Source organism: Sphaeramia orbicularis, chromosome 2 (assembly GCF_902148855.1).
Source record: "Sphaeramia orbicularis chromosome 2, fSphaOr1.1, whole genome shotgun sequence".
NCBI lineage: Eukaryota > Metazoa > Chordata > Actinopteri > Kurtiformes > Apogonidae > Sphaeramia > Sphaeramia orbicularis.
In genome coordinates, this window is record NC_043958.1 from 3,104,187 (window position 1) to 3,122,305 (window position 18,119).

General features: G+C 34.3%; 2 protein-coding genes across 2 annotated transcripts in view; one reads left to right on the plus strand and one right to left on the minus strand.

The window, feature by feature from the left end:
* The window catches only part of LOC115431961 (NACHT, LRR and PYD domains-containing protein 3-like), a 592,418-nt gene that overhangs the window by 430,614 nt on the left and 143,685 nt on the right, over positions 1-18,119 (minus strand). The window lies entirely within an intron of this gene.
* nab1b (NGFI-A binding protein 1b (EGR1 binding protein 1)) overlaps positions 1-18,119 on the plus strand; it is a 36,951-nt gene that overhangs the window by 1,072 nt on the left and 17,760 nt on the right. Inside the window, exon 2 of the mRNA XM_030153214.1 lies at positions 16,809-17,614. Coding sequence (XP_030009074.1) covers positions 16,811-17,614 — 804 coding nt within the window. The 5' untranslated portion in view covers positions 16,809-16,810. The remainder of the gene's footprint in view (positions 1-16,808; positions 17,615-18,119) is intronic.

An 18,119-nucleotide genomic window follows, 5' to 3' on the forward strand; every position in this document is an offset into this window, starting at 1 on the left:
GTTACTACTGTGCTTTTTCTTTTGTCTTCAGGGTTTATTTTGTTCACACTCGATGTTTTGTGGTGTTGCTTCATTCCACTCACGTTGACAGTGTTCTAACCTTCAGATTCATGAGAGGTTCTGCTGTTAAGTGTCCTGTTCTACCCATAACAAAAGAGTTTTAACCCACTTTTTATGTCGTTTTGGTCTTGTTGAGGAAGATGACAATGAGCGTAATAGTCCTGGTTTTCTAAGATGACTTTAAAAAATTTCCAACTTTCATCCAGGACCAAAAATCCGCCTTTAAACTGTAAAGAATTGAAAACATTTAATTTAACATGATGATATGTCTTCCAGATCTGGTACATATTATAGTAAAAGCCTGTAGTTTTATTTTCAGCTTGTTTGCAGTTTTCTACACCCGTAGCTTAAAAATGAGACTTTTTATCCACAATTTGAAGTCGTCTGTTTACATGATATGATTAGTATTTACTATATGCATGCATAATGATGATATTTACTTCTTTTGTCCTGCTATTGTGTAATATTCAGTAGTATCTGCAATATTGATGTTCGATACCAATCCAAGTCCTTCTTATTGTCTGTAAATCCATTGGTATTTTTGAGGTTTGGGCAAATGAATGCGACTTCCAAAAGATTTTTTTCCAAATCTAACATTTCTTTAGGTTATTTATCACCATTTATTATAATATTATCCACTGCATTTTGCATTTTTAGTGTAAATCATGCATTTTCCTATATTTAATTCCCTGATCATGTAGATGTTCATTAAAGATCAGAGTAAATTCAAAGGTTAATATATAAAAAAGTGACTTTTCCAACAAAATCTATTATAATCTATAAATGAGTGTGTCCATCCACTGTCATTGATCCGGCGAATCAATGTTGTAGAAGATGACGGTGTTTCCACGTTCACTACGGAGCCTCTGAACGTCCAAATGGGTCATATTGATGACCATGAAAAGATGACAAACTGCATTTTACACCAATTATTTTCATGTTTTGATAGGATTATTGGATCAAAAGGTGTTACAGATTTTAGAAGATACAGCTGCAGTTTAAGACTCAATACAACCTTAAAAAGAGTCAGTGTTTTTTTCAGATTTTTTTTAAGTTTAATAGACTCTCTGTGAATTTAAAACTAAATTTACAGACTTTAACCTTTAAAAACAAACCAAATCTACACATTAAACCTTAGATAGAAACTGTGATACTTAACATAATATCATACTTCTTTATTCTACTTGTATTTGGGAGTCAAAGTTAGAAGTTTTCAGAAAAATACCTGTACTTTCTTCTGTGTATATTGTCAAAACAGGCTTCATACTTTAGTTTTAACCCTGTTGTAGTGATTTCAAAATGGATTTAACCTTTTATAAGTTACTTAATCACAGTTTATTATGGTATTATCCTCTGAATTCTGGATTTTTCAGTCAAATTCTGGTATTTGCATGAAGATGTTCAAATGTTATTATATCAAACCAGACAAAGCTGAAGAAAAAGTGAGTTTTTCAGCAAAATCTATTATTAACTGAACACAAAACAATTGTTTCCATCCACTGTCATTGATCCAACTCCATGGGTTACCGGTGAATCAATGTTGTAGAAGATGACGGTGTTTCCACGGTAACTACAGAGCCTCTGAAAGTCCAAATGGGTCATATCTGATGATCATGAAAAGACGACAAACTGGATTTTACACCAGTTATTTGCATATATTGATAGGATTAATAGATCGACAAGTATTAAACATTTCAGATCAGTAGATGCTTTCGGTCATCGGTGGTTGTTTAGGTCAGTGTGAGATCATTTCATTACTGTTTAACATTTTGGGAAATTCCTTCTTGATCAAGTTGAAATCAGTTGCGTGTCTCTCTGGAAAACCACACATCAGCCAGTACAGGAGTGTGTAGTCATAACAAGTGTGTGTATGTGTGTGTGCGTGTATGATTGTGCCAATGCATGCTTTGCTTCTCTGGGTGAAAAGGCGAACTCGTTAAACTTGCTTTATGAAGCAGGACTTACATTACAACCTGCCTATTCCACCCAGAAAACACACAGAAGCACCCAAACATGTATCAGGATCAGACTACAGCAGGGGTGTCAAACTCATTTTAGTTCAGCTGGCCACATACAGCCTAATATGATATGAAGTGGGCCGGACCAGTAAAATAATATAAATAATAGGATAAAAACTGATAAATAATGTCAACTCCAAAGTTTTTTTCTCTGTTTTTGTGTGAAAAAAGTCAAATTCCGTAATGAAAATGTTTACATCTATGAACCGTACTTGAACATAACATGAACAAATATGACCCTGAAAATTCTTAAGAAAAATAAGTGCCATTTGAACAATATCACGCCTTAGTTTATGATTTATACATGTGCATCACAACTTAAGAGATCACAATGGATCGAAAATATGCAAAACATTTAGTAAGAGGTAGAATATTGGTCCAATTCCATGTACTTCTCTTAAGAAATTTCAGGTTATTCACATTTTTTTGTAAAAGGCAAGTCTGTAAATGTAAACATTTTTGTGTCATTTTACTTTTTTTTTTTTTTTTTACACAACAAAGAGAAAAATTTGTAGTTTTCATAATTATTTATAGGTTATTATGATAGTATTTTACTGGTCTGACCCACTTGAGATTGAATTGACCTAAAAATGATTCTAACATCCTTGATTGCTAATATTGTCAGTGTAATTTCTACATTACACAAATTCATCCCAGGGGCCAGATCGGACCCTTTGGCAGGCCGGTTTTGGCCCCCGGGCCGCATGTTTGACAGCTGTGGACTAGAGTAAGAGGGTTAGAGGCAAATTTAGTCCAAAGTTAGGACAGAAACACTGGCTGCTGCCTTCAACCACGTAGCATCCACTCTTTGGCAGAAGTGTTTGGCCAAAATTCATGTATTAGGCTTCATAAGAAAGGGAACATTTTCTAGTTTAATGTGCTGCTCAAACAACCTAAACATGGATCAAATGTACCTTAAACTTAACCGTAAGATAAGGTTATGATAGAAGATCTGTGTAAATGACTTAACCTCCTAAGACCCAGCTATGGGTTTTCTGTCCACATTTATGGACAAGAGTTTCACAAGTTTATCCAAAAAAAAAAAAGAAAAGAAAACTGCACAAAGGACATTCCATAAAAAATGTAAAAACTGCATCTGAAAAAACTGTTGCATCATGATGTTTCCACTATAGACACTTATTTAATAAAAAAACAAAAAAGCTTGTACTTTGCTGACATTTCCTGGGTCTTAGGAGGTTAAATAATGTAATGTTCCATATGTTATCAACTCGTTTAACAGTGTGGTTTCTCCTTTTGCCTCTTAAGCCCAATTGACCACATTTTCTTCAGTGTTGCCACGGGAACGCTACACAATTCTTGTACCAATATACACATTCTATACATCCACGTAACCAGAAGAACATCAGCTAAAAAAACTCAACAAAAGCAGAACACAACTTGAACAACTGATCAAATCTGTAAACCAGTCTAACAGTCTGAGACCTACATATGTCTTGAATAATGTAATAAAATAACAGAACGATGAGACAAACTTTGCAGCGCTAAGCTAACAGCGCTAAGCTAACACTAAGCAGATCCAACAGTACAAGGATTACAACAATAAGCAGCCATTAGTCTGTTGAATATGGAAGTGCAATTTCACCATCATTACACTTGTATATGTTCTTCACATCTCTATGGTTTTTTGTACATATAGTACTTTTAGCTTACAAGTGTATATTTTTGTATATATTCTTAGATCAGGGGTGTTAAACTCATTTAGTTCAGTGGTCACATACAGAACAATTCAGTCTCAAGTGGGTCAGACCAGTAAAATGCTACCATATTAACCTATAAATAATAACAACTCTAAGCTTTTCTTTGTTTTAGAGTGAAAAAAGTAATATTACATTGTGAAAACGTTTACATCTACAAAGTATACTTTAAAAAAATGTGAATAACATGAGCAAACTTGAATTTCTTGAGAAAAATAAGAGCAATTTTAACAATATCAGTTTATCATTTACACATGTGCATTACAACTTACAGATCACAGTGGATCTATAAATACACAAAATATTTAGTAACAGGCAGAATATTGGTTAAAAAAAAAAATTGCACCTACTTCTATTAAGACTTTTCATGATGTTCATATTTGTTCAGTTTATTCACATTTTTTATTCACAGACCAATATGATCTCAAGTGGGTTGGACTAGTAAAATAATAATACTAATGGACAAAATTTGAGAAATATCAACAGAATGAACAGAAATTATCAAAAAATAAAAAATATTAACACATATGAACAAAATTAACAATAACAAGAATAAACCATGTACAAAAAGTTGAGAATTATGAACTAAATGAACAGAAATATGCAAAGTTATGAAAAAATGTAACAAATATGAATAAAATAATCAATAAAAAGATCAAAATGTACAAAAATTTACGAAAATGTGAAAAATATCAATAAAATGAATTTTTTTTACACTAAAACAAAGAGAAAAATTTGGATTTGTCATGATTTATATGTTACTATGATAGCATTTCACTGGTGTGATCCACTTTAGATCATATTTGTCTGTGTGTGGAACCTGAACTAAAATGATTTTAACATCCTTGATTGTTAATATCTTCAGTGTAATTTTTGCATTTCACAAATTCATCCCATGGGAGGGATTGGACTCTTTGGTGGGCCGGTTTTGGCCCACGGGGCAAATGTTTGACACCCTGTCTTAGAGTGTTCTTATTATCTCAGTGTTGTTTTAATTGCTTAATCGATTGAATGTGAATCTATTCATCTATTATTCATCACACATCAGACCTTAGATGATAATCGACTTGCAAACATCAACATTCACACTGAGGCTAAATAAGCTTAGTTGTGAAAAAAAAAAAAACAGCAGAAAATACTTTATACAAAAAAACACCTTCTGCGATGCCCTTTGTCGTTTCACTGCTTAACTGTAATTCATTTGTGTTTAATTTCTCAGAGTGTAAGGTGACGCTGTTCAGATTATTTGTTTTATCCAAACATCTGTCTAAAACTTTATTTATGCAATTGTAAACAATCAGATCAACAATTAGACTCTGAAAATCAGTGTTTTCACTTCTGACTAATTCTTAGTGTCCTGTGTTCAACCGCCTTCACAGTAGATTTGCAGGTGTTTTATATTTTAGATTTAAAAGTAAAATATGCGTTTTAATGGATGTGTGATGAATGAACGTCACTATTAAGACTATTAAGGCTTTGGGTTCTTTTAAAACGTAGGTGGATCATCAGAAACCTCCTCTTCTTCCTCCTCCTCTTCTTCCTCCTCCTCTTCTTCCTCCTCCTCTTCCTCCTCCTCCTCCTCCTCACACACAGGATTTGATAGAAAAGTCAGTGTTAATTTCATGAATAATATTTATATTTTATTTTCTATTGTGATAAAGGACTGAATCTGGTTTCTTGTCATTGCATCTAAAACATCATAAGCTTGTTGGTCGGACTGTTGCAATATAAAATTTGAGCTGATGATAAATTGTCATAATAACAACTAACTACAATAACAATATTATAGTGTATTGTTATCTTTATGTCACCTCTGTAGAAGAAGAAGAACCATTTATTGGCTTAGAATCATGAAAAAATAAAATGAATCCTATTTCTGTTTGTTCTTTAAATATTAATACAATTTGAATTTTACAGATATGATATAACTTAACTATATGAAACCATTCCGGAAACATTCAACCTGAGCATAAAATCAAACTAAACCATGTAATAAAGATGTAAAAAGTCCGAATAAATCACTGCAACACTAGTTCTGTATTAAAAATATATTAAGAGGAGATATGTCAGATATGAACATTTTTACTATAACATTTTTGGACTTATTTCCCAGAATTCCCAGTGGTGGGATCACATTTTATTCAATATATATCATCTCCAGCTGATTTAGGATCAGATATTAAAGTGTCCTGGGTTTAGTTTGTTCTGTTCAGACTGTCGTAAAAATATCAAATGAGTCACATATGGTTAAAAAGTCAGATTTGGGCCAGTTTTACCAACAGTCTGAATGTAGACTTTTATATCTGGTCATAAATCTGATTCTTTTCTAATGTTTTCAATGTGACATCAGTCTGAACAGAGATATCGCATTTCATCTGACTTTTGCGTCACTGAAAATGCAACAGACGTCATAATCCCGGCAAGATCCATATTTATTTCTTCTACACAGTGTGACGTCACTTCAGTACCATAGGCTGTTCACACATGACTTTGATGACATCATATTTAATTAATAATGTGAACAGCCATGCAAAAAAATCTGAATTGAGCATTAGGACCTGCAGTGTGAACGTAGTGGAAGTGACCTGGGTCTAGTTTGTGTCGTTCAGACTGTCATAAACAGTCAGATATGGGTCACATTTGGGTAAAAAAGTCAGATTTTACCACTTTCACCTGCAGTGTGAACGTAGCGTTAGACTCTTTAGATACTTCCAGCCTTTGGAAAGCGACTCATCCCCACCCTGGATCAATCACTCCATCATTTTTAAAACAGCGTATGACTTTCATCGCTAATTTTTCTTTAGATTTGCAAAACTGAAGTGATCATATCATATCATACACGTACTGTAAGGAGCGAGTGAGCGATGAGTGCCCATACCTCGTATGCTTGTGAGGTGTGTATGATAAGCAAACACAATGACATATTCCCAAAATGCCATGAAACTGATGTCTGAGTATGGTTTTTCACGACCACACACCCCGTATTATAAGATGACAGTTGGCTTACAATGATTCCTTCCATTTCTTCTGACCTGGTAGCGGACACGGTTTTATTACTTGTTTCCACATTTGTTGCGGCTGCGTGGAACTCCCATTCCCATAATGCACTTTGCGACAAAATTCCGAAAAGGCTTTAGTGACGTGTCGGTTTGGTATGTAAACAAATGGACTGTTTGTGATGGAGTCATCTTCAAAGTTGTTCACCGTGAGGGAAGTGATTTAGGTGCATAAGCACGGAAAGACTAATGGATTAGTGATAATTATGCTAGCTCTGGGGTTGGACACATTTGAAGAAACATTAGTGATGAAAGTCATACGCTGCTTTTACTCCTAGATGCATGAGTGTCTGTATCCTAAACTCTTCCATAAACGGGTTAAAAATGACTTGTGCTTTCAATCAATGTGTTTCTATTGCATTTTTGTCATTTTGTCATGTCAAAAATAGTCAACTGTATTATATTTTGGTTAAAAAAAAAATAACTTCATGTTTGATTTGATTTTTAACAATATGTAAATATTTTTTTAATTTGAAAATTTGAAAAGCAAAGTGTATATAGTATATAACAGCATTAGAACAATGTCAACAATGTCCATTTAGTGAGTGAGTGAGTCCTTTGGTTTTGCTGTTGAATGAATCAAAGGTTCAGATGAAATTCCATTGTATATGAATGTTGGTTGTTTTGACCCACCTACGGGGTAGTACTATAAAAACTACAATTTTGTAAAAATCTATAAAAGGCAAGTTAAAAATGTAAAAGGCATGGTGTCAGTAACATGTTTTTTGAGGAATACTGGGAATATGAAATAAGTTTTCATTTTACAAAGATATTGAAAGAAAATAACCTCACTGGGTCATTTTTACCCACTTATGCATCTAAGGGTTTAAGCTGAAGTTCATCAGCGTTGATGTTCAGGTTCATGGGACATAGGACATAATTTCAAAGAGTTGTCATAATTTCTGTGCAGAATGACAAAGGTTTCAGTGTTTTGAAGGTATTGTCTACTCTCTTGAATGGAGCATATGCTAAATCAGTGTGAAGTAAAGTAATGGAATCACCTTGAATCCCACACATAACCACCCACTGCAGGCAGCACCGGCGCCTTTTCTCTTTCAGAAACAGGCAGGGCTCAAGTTTTCAGTTTCTAGTGCAAATTTAGGTGATTTGGGTGATTCAGCAACACAAAAGCAGGACATTAGTAACTCGGAGCTGAAAGATTTAAGGCAAACACAGTGAAGATGAGGCGAACACTTCAGGTTTGACTCAGTATTGGAATAAAAGTGGACATTTAGGACTTAAATCCAGATTAGGGTTTTGGAGTTTGTTCCTAAAACTCAGCTGATGTTGAACATGTTAAACTGAGCTGATACTGCTAAAACAGCCCTAACAGAAAGAAGCCAAATATCCTTAAAATAACCACTTGTATTGAACAAAACAGTGTCAATAGTAACGTTTGCTTGGCAAGACTTCAGACAATAAAAATACAGTTGGTACACAGATTTTTATGCAGGGTCACGCTTGAATAAGGAAAACAGTCATGTTTCTCTGTTGGGATATTACTCAAATTATTATTTTAGCTAATTACTGATTAAAATTTGGATCAACACTTCCTGCAAGAAATGAAGAAAATGAGGAATTCACTCTAAAGACTGCGATACCCATAAATATCAGAGTTATAACCAAACTATGACAAATTTTCCTTTAGTCTTCTCTGTTTTTTGAAGGCTTCAATCAGGGGTGTCAAACATATGGCCCATGGGCCAAAACTGGCCACAAAAAGGGTCCAATCCGGCCCATGGATAAATTTGTGAAATGCAAGATATTAACAATCAAGGATGTTAAAAACATTTTAGTTCAGGTTCCACATTCAGACCAATATGATCTAAGTAAAATATTATCATAATAACATATAAATAATTACCTACTGAAGTACAATTTTTTTGTGTGTGTAAAACAAGTAAAATTACATGAAAATGTTCACATTTACAAACTATCCTTTCACAAAAACTACAATTTCAACATGTTTTTGAGGAATAAATAATAACTTGTCATTAAAGATATTGCAAGAAAACAACCTCACCAGATGATTTTTGACCCACTTATGCATCTGAGGTTTAAGCTGAAGTTCATCAGGGTCAAAGTTCAGGTTCATAGAACATAATTTCAAAGAAAAATCATTTTTTTGCAGGATGACAAAATAACAACAACAAATTTTTCTCTTTTTTAATGTAAAAAAAGTAAAATGACATTAAAATATTTACAGTTGTAAACTGTCCTTTTACAAATTTACAGTTTCATAAAATGTATAAAAGATAAGTAAAAAATTTAAATAGCATGATGTCAATAAGATGTTTTTTGAGGAATACCAGGAATATGACATAACAATCACCGCTGCAAAAAACAAACATAAAAAAGTAATTTTTGTCAAGAAATAACTTAAACATATAAATGTATTGTTTTTTAAAAGCCTGTGGTGGTAAAACAGCTGCTGAAAGGTGTGTCATAAAAAAAAAAAACAAACAAGCAGGAACTTCTTTTAAAGTACTATTTCTTTAGTTCTTTAATACTCATTCTTTTAAATTGTTGCTGCAAAACTGATTGTTCCTGTAACAGTGAGAATAAAGTCCTGTTCTATTCTATTCTATTCTATTCTATTCTATTCTATTCTATTGTTTGGGTGACCAGCATTAACAGTAGTACATTTCCTTTAAGCTGAACTCTGACGGTGAGTTTGTGTAGTGGCCGTGGTAGGTCTTTGTCGTTTCCGTGGCGTCGTCAGGCAGAGCCGAGGCTCTCTGGTCTGTTCTGGTCTGTTCTGGGGCCTTTTCTGGGTGAGGCGAGCCCACCACCTACACATCCTGCAGGGGTGGAGAGAGGCATGTGGTCCTCCCAGTCACCCAGGCCTGATGACGGCCACTCCTCTGTGAGCCGCCTCCGCATCCACACGGGCAGGGGAAGCAAGAAATAAGCCTCTGTCAGCCCTTTGGATCCAACTAGAAAAGATTTGGCTCACATTGAAATGTTTCTCTTTCCTTTGCTTTGTAAGGGCTGAGTGAATGACACAGTGTCACTTTCATAGATGCATCTACAGCTGCAGCTATCGATGATAGTTCTAGTAGATTCAACTGTTGAGGATTTCCTTAGATTCCATTAAACTGTTATTTGAATAAGTGAAAAAAAAAAGTAAAAATGTGAAAGACATATGTAAAAGTATGAAAGTAAAAGGATATATAAAAATATCTGTATAGATATAACAACAACAATGATAACAGTATAACAGCATATAGAAAAATATCTATAGATTTATAAAACAATTTACAAAAAGATCCTAGGGAATTGCCTTTTCATCCACCCTTTTGCTCATAGGAAGGTAAATAAGTGACTGTTGTGTGGAGAAAAATCAGTTCAAAATAAGTTTACACTTCCTCCCACTCCTTTTCCAATATGCAGAATAAGTTATTTTATATTATGAGTTTTCATGTTTCTTGAAATCTGTTTTATTTCTATGCTCTAAGGTAGGATTATTCTATTTGATTTTTTTTTCATATTTGAAATAAACTGAACTGAACTGAACAATTAACAGCATTATAAAAGTAGCTATATATAAAAATATCTATGGATATAAACAACAAACAAGTCCAATGATATCTACAAATATGTACATTGCAGTCTTCAACACATTTGGATCCAACTAACAACTGAACATTGAACTAACAAACTGTGTTGATCCTGGCATCATGTGTGTCACAATAAGCGTCCGTGTGAAACAACAACAGTGGAACCAACGTTTACCAGCGGCGAAATGAAGGAAATGAAGCTTAAATTCTGAAAAATTGTAACTGAATTATTGTTTTAATTGATTCGAGTTGATTAATTGATTAATCATTTCAGCACTAGATAAATCCACAAAAGCTTTTTTTGGATTTGTAAACTCATAAAGGGTTATAAACAGGTAGTTAAAGGAGTGTGAGAGCTTTTTTTTTTCCCAGACATGTCATCATAATATAAAACTAGCTATTAAATGGTATCCAAGTTAAATGTTTGAAATGTGATTAAATTCAGGACTGAAAATGGGTCGTAGAACTATTTTATTTTATTTTTGTAATTTTCCAACTTGCAGAGTCAAATATATAGAAATAATATGACATGGAAATTAATTCCTGGCTAAAATAAAGACAGAAACATTAATAAATATTTAAGTCAACAAAGCCATGTGAAATGAAAAGAAGAGGTGTCAACTGGAAAAAGACAAACATGATGTAGTGACAGAAATGAGGTTAAAGATGAAAATGACATAAAAGAGTTAAATAGACTTTCGGAGACAGTTTTTCAGTGCAAGTTTCATCGTAGATAAATGTAGATCTGTTGGAATTCATGGTGTATTTTTGTGAGTTTGGGTCCTGAGGAGACGACAAATTTATCTTTGGGTCTCAAGGTGAAAAAGTTAGTAAATAAAAGTAAACAGAGGATATTCAGAATGAAAATCACCAGGGCTTGAATGTAAATAGAGCCTGGTTGTCATGGAGATTATTCATAAACAATAGTAAAGCAGGTTGACACAGACACACATTTAGTGAGTTACTACTTCTATAACATTAAATCAAATAAATATGAGCACAAGCTGAGTTTTTTTTTTTTTTTCTTTCAACAAGACGGTAAATGCAGACGAATCACGGAGGAAAAGTGTCATAATGTTTTGAGTCCAGTCACTGACACTGAAAACTGATTTGCACATTGGAGTTAATGCTGTTTTTAGTCGACTGTTCCAGATCTGATTCGAAGTTAGAACGGTTTAATAGTCTTTGCATTATATTAACACTACAGTCGTATCAGCAGACGGAGCTTCGCTGAGTCTTCATTTCAACTGCAGATGTCAAAGCAAAACTGTGATTCAATGGTGTTGAACGGCCGAGTAAAACCAGACGCATGATACGCAATAAAACACAAGTTTCACCAATACTGTCATCACATTCAGTGTAGGAAAGGATGGAAAAAACTGGCTATTAAAGGGAAGAAAAACATGTCACAGCATTTCCTATTGGTGGAAAGGGAACTGCATCAACCAATCACATGTGTGGCATCATGTGACACATGACTGTTGGTATAAGTAGTTGTACGTAGTTGTAATAGGTGTACATAGTTTTAAAGTGGTATATAGTTGTAATAGGTGTATATGGTTGTGTATATTTGTAATAGTTGTATATAACTGTGATAGTTGTATATAGTTATGATAGTTGTATATACTTATTTATAGTTGTGATAGTTGTATATAGTTGTAATAGTTGTATATAGTTGTACATAATTGTAATTGTTGAACATAGTTGTAATAGTTGTGCATTGTTATATATAGTTGTGATAGTTGTATATAGTTGTATATAGTTGTGATAGTTGTATATGGTTGTGTATAGTTGTGATAGTTGTATATGGTTGTGTATAGTTGTAATAGCTGTATAGAATTGTGATAGTTGTATATGGTTGTGTATATTTGTATATAATTTTGATGATTGTATATAGTTGTATATAGTTGTATATAGTTTTGTGAGTTATAAAAATGTTTCATTGAACGTTTGTTTCATCATATTGACACCAGATTGTTTTGTAAATAGCTGTATATAGTTTTGAAAAAAACTCACATTTCCTGAATTTTCATTTAAATGGTTGTATATAACTTTGTCATTTGCTAAATTTGTTATTTTTTTAATTTTTCAATTTATAGGTTCTTTTTGAGTTATAAAAATGGTTTGTTCAACATATTTTTGGTGAAAAACAGTAAAGAATCCAATCTTTTTTCCATTAGGATTTCATATTTTTCATGAGATTTTTAGGTTTCAGTGTGTTAATACAACATGTCAAATGAAAAAAAGAACTGTAAAGTCACACAGGTGAGGTTATAAATGAAACCAAACAAGGCAGAATAAACAGTTTTTTAATGAGAAATTTAAAGGCAAAATCAGAAGTATTCAAAAAGAGGCTAAATCCACTCAGCCACTAGAAATATTCTTCAAAGGCCTAGTTTTGAGTCTTTTTCTATGCAACTACTGGTTTTTCCAGAGTATTTTTGGCACCTATATATGAGTATAAAAGAGTAACATTAAAACACTTCAAGAAATACTTCCTCTTCGTGGTACATTATGGCTTTGCAGGTAAAACAACCATAAAATTATCCCTTAAAAGAGAATTTCCTTAAACCCACACACCTCCATGTGCTCTCTGTGGGAATTCCATACATGGTTTTTGTGTGATAATAAACACTGTCAAGTTCACACACACCTGAAAACACAACCTAAACCTAATCCTCGACCTACCGGTGTTAAATTTTATCATCTCAGTGGTGTGGCATTCATGCTAAAAATGTATAATTCATTTTTAAAGAGTGTTCCAGTGTGAATCGTCACCATCCAGTTGCCAAATGTACCTGTCGAGGCCAGATAAACGCACGCCGTTGTCTTTCATGTGTCCAAAAATACAGTTTATATAGAAATGTACCTCAGTGTTGATTCTTTGAGGTAATTTCTGCAAAATATGTGGCATGAATTAACCAATAAAAACCAAACGGCAGATGTTTTATTTAAAATGTTCCATCTAAATGTACAATGAGCTTTTTTTTTTCCTTTTTTTTTTTTTTTTAATTTTTGATGGCATTAATTTACCATCCAGACTTACCTAAACTTGAAAGCTGAGAGTAAAGTTGAGGGTTATTATATCAAAAACAGAGAAAACTGAAGAAAAAGTGACTTTTTCAGTCAAATATGTCAATAACTGAACATAAAAACAAACATCCACAACCTTCTTTAGTTTGTTGTACTTATTCTGTCTTTGTATTGTTTATTTTTGTTCATATTGTTGCTTATTTTACTTTTTTTCCATCATTTTTGTTCAGTTTGTGTTTTTTTCTTTCTTGCTGCTCATTCTTTTATTTCATTTTTTAATTATTTTGTCAATTTTATTGATAACTTTAGCTGTTTTTGGGAATTTGTTGGCTATTTCATATTTTTCCTTTCATTTTTGTTCATTTTGTTGCGTATTTTCTCAATGTTATTTATTATTTTTACATTTTCACATTCACTTTTGTTAATTTCAGTTATTAATGTGTTTGTTTTTATCCATTTCATTGCTTATGTTGTGTATTTTCTTCACATTAATTTACTGAAAACTGAAGAAATAGTGACTGAACCGTCCAAATGGGTCATATCTGATGACCATGAAAACAACAAACTGTATTTTACACCAATTATTTACATGTATTGATAGAATTAGTGGATCAACAAGTAGTAAACATTTATATCAGTAGATGATTGTGGTTAAAATCAGCAGGAGTTTTGGTCTTTAAGAGTTAAATGCCAGTTTTATAACATGATGCACCTTGTTTTATTTTTGAAAAATACGGAAATATGGGATATTTTCCATATTTTACATGTTGGAGGGATATGGCATTGTTTTATATTGTCGCCTTCCGAAAATAATTGCCTAAGTTGTTCTTTCAGATTTTTCAGAAAATTCAAACGTAACCAAAAATTGAGTTTTTGATGATTTCTGCAAAAAAAAGTCCTTTTTGTTGAGAAACAACTTCATAAATGTCATATATCAGTCTTTGAAAAGGTCTGCGGTGGTAACACAGCAGCTAAAATGCCTCTGTTGGGGACAAAAAAACAAGTTCTAGAGACAACTAATGCAAGAACTTTCAAGTTTAGATGTTTAACATAAAAGCTTTTAACATTCACTTATCTCAGAGTTAATACTGAGGAGTAATCACATAATCTAGTGGAATTCAGCCTGAATTATATCAGCTTATTATTGTTAAAATGTAAGTGTAACCCTTAAATGCTTACTGGTGAATGTTATGTCTCTTTTCCTTTTTTTTTATGTTCTGCCTTGTACCTATGTCAACTATTTCATTCATGTCGTGTCATTTTTTTGCTTTTACCGCTTCCTTAAGAGTCCTGTTCTTCCAGTGCTATAATTCAGATCAGTGGGGATACTTTGCGCCTTCCTTTAACCATTAGAACCACTTGTTTTTCATGCCATTTTGTGCCCAGCAGGGAAATCTGCAGCCCTGTAGTCTGCAAATGACTTATCTGACATTTCTACTTCTGAAATGTTTGAAGGACATAAGTACCTGTGAAACTAAAATGAAACTAAATTGAAACTTAGTTATAGTTAGATTTTTGTTCTGTTTGTTCATTGAATTCATTCAGATTTAGCTCTAACCACAGCTTTCATTTGATTGTTTAGTGCTTACCTGTGCACAGTACGCTGAGCTCTTTAAAACACTTTTAAAAATGCACTTATTTAGATAAATAAATAGACAAAATTTTCACTGGTTAAGGCAGCAACAGGATGAAGTGCAAGAAAATGTCCATGCATAAGGTAGTGCAGAAAAAAAAAAACAATACAAAAAATTATAATAGTCATAAGTAATACAACTGTATAGGCTATATACGTGGAATTACACCGTTAATACAAGTGTCTGACTTATTTATTTTATCTACCAGTTGTTTATTATTTTGTATTGGTTTTTGTCAGTTTTAGTACATTTTTACAATTTTTGTCATATTATGTATTTTATTGATATCTTTGTACAGCAGCTTGTGTTGTTTTAAATATGCTATATCCTCCTGAGAGCCAGCAGTGCATATTTATCTGGTGTAGGGGACAGGAGTTTCACAGCTTCACAAAAAGAATACATAAAAAACAATGATGGGATCAGACTAAGGTGGTTGGAGGCAAATTCATCCAAAGTTACAAAATTAGGACTATTTTCCACTCTTTTCATGAGATTTAGAAGTGTTAAGTATGTGAACAACTGAGAAACCGAAATTTTTTTTGAGAAAAGTAAGTGCAATTTTAATTTTGGACAGTACATTCTATACATCCACATAAACAGAAGAACATCAGCTAAAAATTCAACAAAACTCAAACAAATCAAATCTGTAAACCAGTCTAACATAACAGATACACATATATACAAAACAGCACATGTCTTGAATAAACTAATAAAACAACACAACAATGAGGCAAACTTTGCAGCACTAAGCTAACAGTGCTAAGCTAACACGAAACCAGTGTTTCTCAATGGGGGCGTTGGGACACTGGCGGTGGGCATTTGGAATGAGAATGCTGAGAGGGGGGCGCTGAGACTGAAATGAGGGGTGTTAGTCTGTATAAGTATCAATATCAAGCAGCATGTTATGTCAATGGCAAATTTCTGTGGTTCCTCCGGTCGAAAAAACATTTTCGGGTGTGGTGGGGCTCATGATAACATAAACGGGCGTTTGTTCAAAAAAGGTAGAGAACCTCTGCACTAAACAGACCCAACAGTACGAGTATTATTTCTACTGATAAAACTCACTGAACAACAAATAAAGGTCACATTATGTAGAGTTGATTGTGAGTGTTGTTTTATTTTTGCTATTCTCTGATCATAATTTGGTTTAAATGAATGAAGCTTGTGCTATCGGCTAATCCACAGGTGTTAAACATGGGGCCTGGGGGCAAACATTAAATTATGAAAATGTTTACATTAACTAACTATCTTTAACAATAAAATTTGAATAACCTGAAATGTCTGAAGTAAATTAAGTGCAATTTTAGCAATATTCTGCCTGTTACTAAATATTTTGTGCCTTTGTAGATCGGATCTGTAATGCATATGTATAAATGATAAGTCGAGGCAGAATGTTGCTAAAATTTTAATTACATTTCTCAACAAATTTAATTTTTTTCAGGTTATTCACATCCTTTTTGTTTAGATCATTTGTAAATGTAAATATTGGGATAATTGAATAATATTTTTTGCGTTAAAAGAGTTTGGAGTTGTCATTATTTATTGGCTATCATGTTATTATTTTACTGGTCCGGCCCACTTCAGATTAAATTGGGCTGAATGTGGCCCCTAGAAGAAAATGAGTTTGACACCCCTGGGCTAATCCATTGTTTTGTGTTACACTGAAATGATTCCCACTGGAAACAAATGGACTGGACAGGGTTTAATTGCTGTGCGTTTCTTGTCTTGTCAGGTATGGCAGCGGTGTTGCCGAGAACCCTGGGTGAGCTGCAGCTCTACCGGATCCTGCAGCGGGCGAACCTCCTCTACTACTATGAAGCGTTCATCCAGCAGGGTGGCGATGACGTGCAGCAGCTCTGCGAAGCCGGCGAGGAGGAGTTCTTGGAGATCATGGCTCTGGTTGGCATGGCCAGTAAGCCGCTGCACGTGCGTCGTCTGCAGAAGGCGCTTCGCGACTGGGTCACCAATCCAGCCATCTTCAACCAGCCGCTCACTTCACTGCCCGTCTGCAGCATCCCCGTCTATAAGTTACCTGAAGGCTCCCCCACGTTACTCAGCGGCGCTCAGGATCGCGCCAATACCGCCAGCGTGAAGATGCCCAAAGCCATCGCAGCCGCCTGTTCTGACCCAGGGAAGCTGGACGTGGCTCGGGACAAAGTCTCCGCCGGGTCGCCTCTACAGGGCAGCAGCGAGGCCCGGTTCTGGTCAGGACACAGCAACGACAGTGAGCACAGCCTGTCGCCGTCGGACCTCGGATCCCCATCGTCGCCCAGAGACGCCCTGGAGGCTCTGGACGCCGCCGCCGTCCAGTCGGTCCTGGAGTGCGTGGACAGGATGGCACCGGGACTCCCCAAGACCGACCTGTCCGAGGTCAAAGAACAGCTGAAGACCAACAAGAAACTGGCCAAGATGATCGGGCACATCTTTGAAATGAACGACGACGACCCTCGGAGGGAGGAGGAGATTCGTAAATACAGCGCCATCTATGGACGCTTTGACTCTAAGAGGAGGGACGGAAAACACCTGACACTCCACGAGGTTGACGCACATTCCACTGAATTTTGAGTAACGACTCCAAATGCATGAATAGAGCTGGGTATTAAAAACTTTTGATACTGGCAGATTAGATAAGATAACATAAGATAACATCAGCTAAAGGCAAGATAAGATAAGATAGCATCAGATAAAGATAAGATAAGGACTAAGATAGAAAAGATAAGGACTAAGATTAAGATAAGATCAGATCAGGGTAAGGAAAGATAAGATAGGAACTAAGATTAAGAAAAGACAAAGGCAAAATGAGAGAAGGACTAAGATGAGATAAAGGCAAGATAAGATGAGATAAGATAAGGACTAAGATTAGATAAAAGAAGATTACAGTGTTTATAACAGCAAAAAAAATCAAAAACAGAAAGACAGGCAGAAACATTCCAGAGTGAAACATAAATGTAAAAGAGAATCTTCCATTTACATTAGTCATCCTGTACATGTATACATATTATTTACATATTTGCATATGGTTGCACATAATGTTACTGTTGAT